General features: G+C 42.8%; 1 protein-coding gene across 1 annotated transcript in view; it reads left to right on the top strand.

The window, feature by feature from the left end:
* hmcn2 (hemicentin 2) overlaps positions 1-2,500 on the top strand; it is a 61,293-nt gene that overhangs the window by 8,804 nt on the left and 49,989 nt on the right. Inside the window, exons 9-11 of the mRNA XM_031569872.2 lie at positions 331-426; positions 829-956; positions 1,359-1,503. Of these exons, the coding sequence (XP_031425732.1) occupies positions 331-426; positions 829-956; positions 1,359-1,503 (369 nt within the window). The remainder of the gene's footprint in view (positions 1-330; positions 427-828; positions 957-1,358; positions 1,504-2,500) is intronic.

Below are 2,500 nucleotides of genomic sequence, written 5' to 3'. Positions count from 1 at the left end.
TAAACACAGTTTACTCCACTGTAGTAAAACACCCATGACCTCTAAACACAGTTTACTCCACTGTAGTAAAACACCCATGACCTCTAAACACAGTTTACTCCACTGTAGTAAAACACCCATGACCTCTAAACACAGTTTACTCCACTGTAGTAAAACACCCATGGCCACTCTAAACACAGTTTACTCCACTGTAGTAAAACACACATGGCCACTCTAAACACAGTTTACTCCACTGTAGTAAAACACCCATGACCACTCTAAACACAGTTACTCTCGCGTAGTGTTGACCTATGATCTCTTTCGGCTGAGGTGTTGTGATTCTGTGTCCAGGTGTTTGGCTGGACGATGAAGGCCTGTACGTTTGTGAAGCTGAGAACCCGTTTGGATCCATCAGAACAGAAGCCAGAGTTACAGTCACTGGTTTGGGTAAGTCTACTTCACAGGTCCAGTCGCCGTCACTGGGGTTGGAATATCTGTCATTCAATTCAATTCAATTCAATTCTATTCGATTCGATTCAATTCGATTTAATTCAATTCAATTCGATTCAATTCAATTAGATTCGATTCGATTCGATTCGATTCGATTACATTAAATTAGATAAAATAAAATAAAATAAAATTAAATTAAATAAAATAAAATTAAATTGTATTTATATAGTACTATAACAATAAAATTGTCTCAAGGCACTTTCAAATGTTAGCAGGTGTTCAACAGCACCATAGCGAGCACCTCTAGGAGAGGTCACATTATGATGTAGTCAGACTTAATGTGATGTCATCCCACATACTCTCACAAAGGGTTTACATTTCTCTCTTTTTCTCAATAAGAACCCCCTCTATTGGCTCAAGTCGTTCCAGTCATCACAACCGTGATTGGTCAGTCCCTGACTATTCCCTGCATGCTATTGGACGGCGTGCCTCTTCCTGAAAGGGTTTGGACACATAATGGACAACAGGTGACGTTGTTTTCATACCTAAAGTTGATTGAATCAAACAGTTAAAACATGTGGTGTTTAAAGTGCATGTGTTTGTGAGAGGAGTGGCAGTCATGATGTGTTTACCGGGGGATGCACACAGACACACGCGCAACAGCGCAACCTGTCCAAGCACTTAGCAGGAAAAGTAAACTGACGCGCTACGGACGTGTCCACTAGTGACAGTTTAAATGCAAGGGGGAGTAGATTGTATAGAATAGGACACACGTAACGTCAGAGAACTCAAATGAGCCTATATTCACACTGACTGACGTTTGTATTTTTAAGGTTTTAAAATACTTGTAACAATTAAATGATTGTTTAGATTTATTACCAAGATTAACTGCAAAACAGTCAACGTCAACATCCCTACCTGTTCCCCAGGTGGAGTTCAGTAGTCGAGTGTTCCTCCGCAGTGACGGCAGTCTGCACGTGGAAAGGGCCGTGACAGAGGATTCTGGGACATACGTGTGCACGGCCATAAACGTGGCCGGATCATCCAACATCTCAGTCAGCCTGGAGGTCCATGGTGAGACGCTGTGCTCTCTCTCTCTCTTCCTCTCTATCACTCTCTCTCTCTCTCTGTTCCTCTCTATCACTCTCTCTCTCTCTCTCTTCCTCCTTATCACTCTCTCTCTCTTCCTCTCTATCACTCTCTCTCTTCCTCTATCACTCTCACTCTCTCTATTCCTCTGTGCTCTCTCTCTCTCTCTCTCTTCCTATCTATCACTCTCTCTCTCTATCTCTCTCTCTCTTCCTCTATCACTCTCACTCTCTCTATTCCTCTGTATCACTCTCTCTCTCTCTTCCTCTCTATCACTCTTTCTCTTCCTCTATATCACTCTCTCTCTCTTCCTCTCTATCACTCTCTCTCTTCCTCTCTATCACTCTCTCTCTCTCTATTCCTCTGCATCACTCTCTCTCTCTCTTCCTCTCTATCACTCTGTCTCTCTCTATTCCTCTGTGCTCTCTCTCTCTCTTCCTCTATCACTCTCACTCTCTCTATTCCTCTGTGCTCTCTCTCTCTCTCTCTTCCTCTATCACTCTATCTCTCTCTCTTCTCTATCACTCTCACTCTCTCTATTCCTCTGTGCTCTCTCTCTCTCTTCCTCTCTATCACTCTCTCTCTTCCTCTCTATCACTCTCTCTTCCTCTCTCTTCCTCTATCACTCTCACTCTCTCTGTTCCTCTCTATCACTCTCTCTCTTCCTCTTTATCACTCTCTCTCTCTTCCTCTCTATCACTCTTTCTCTTCCTCTCTATCACTCTTTCTCTTCCTCTCTATCACTCTCTCTCTCTTTCTCTTCCTCCATCTCTCTCTTTTATTCTCCTACGGTGTTTGTACATTCACTGTTAAAGTGCTGAAGATTCCTGGTTTAGAGAGTCACAAGTCCAGCATGATGCTCATTTGGAGAGTTACCCGTGCATAATGCTAACTAGCTCATAATGCTAACTAGCTCATACCTCGGACCTAACAAACCAGCAAATGCTGTCAATCTATACAGGCTTAACAGCCTTTCTCAACT

This window comes from Clupea harengus, chromosome 7, assembly GCF_900700415.2.
Source record: "Clupea harengus chromosome 7, Ch_v2.0.2, whole genome shotgun sequence".
NCBI classification, from domain to species: Eukaryota; Metazoa; Chordata; class Actinopteri; order Clupeiformes; family Clupeidae; genus Clupea; species Clupea harengus.
The sequence above is the reverse complement of the archived record's forward strand: the minus strand, read 5'-3'. Positions and strand labels throughout refer to the sequence as shown.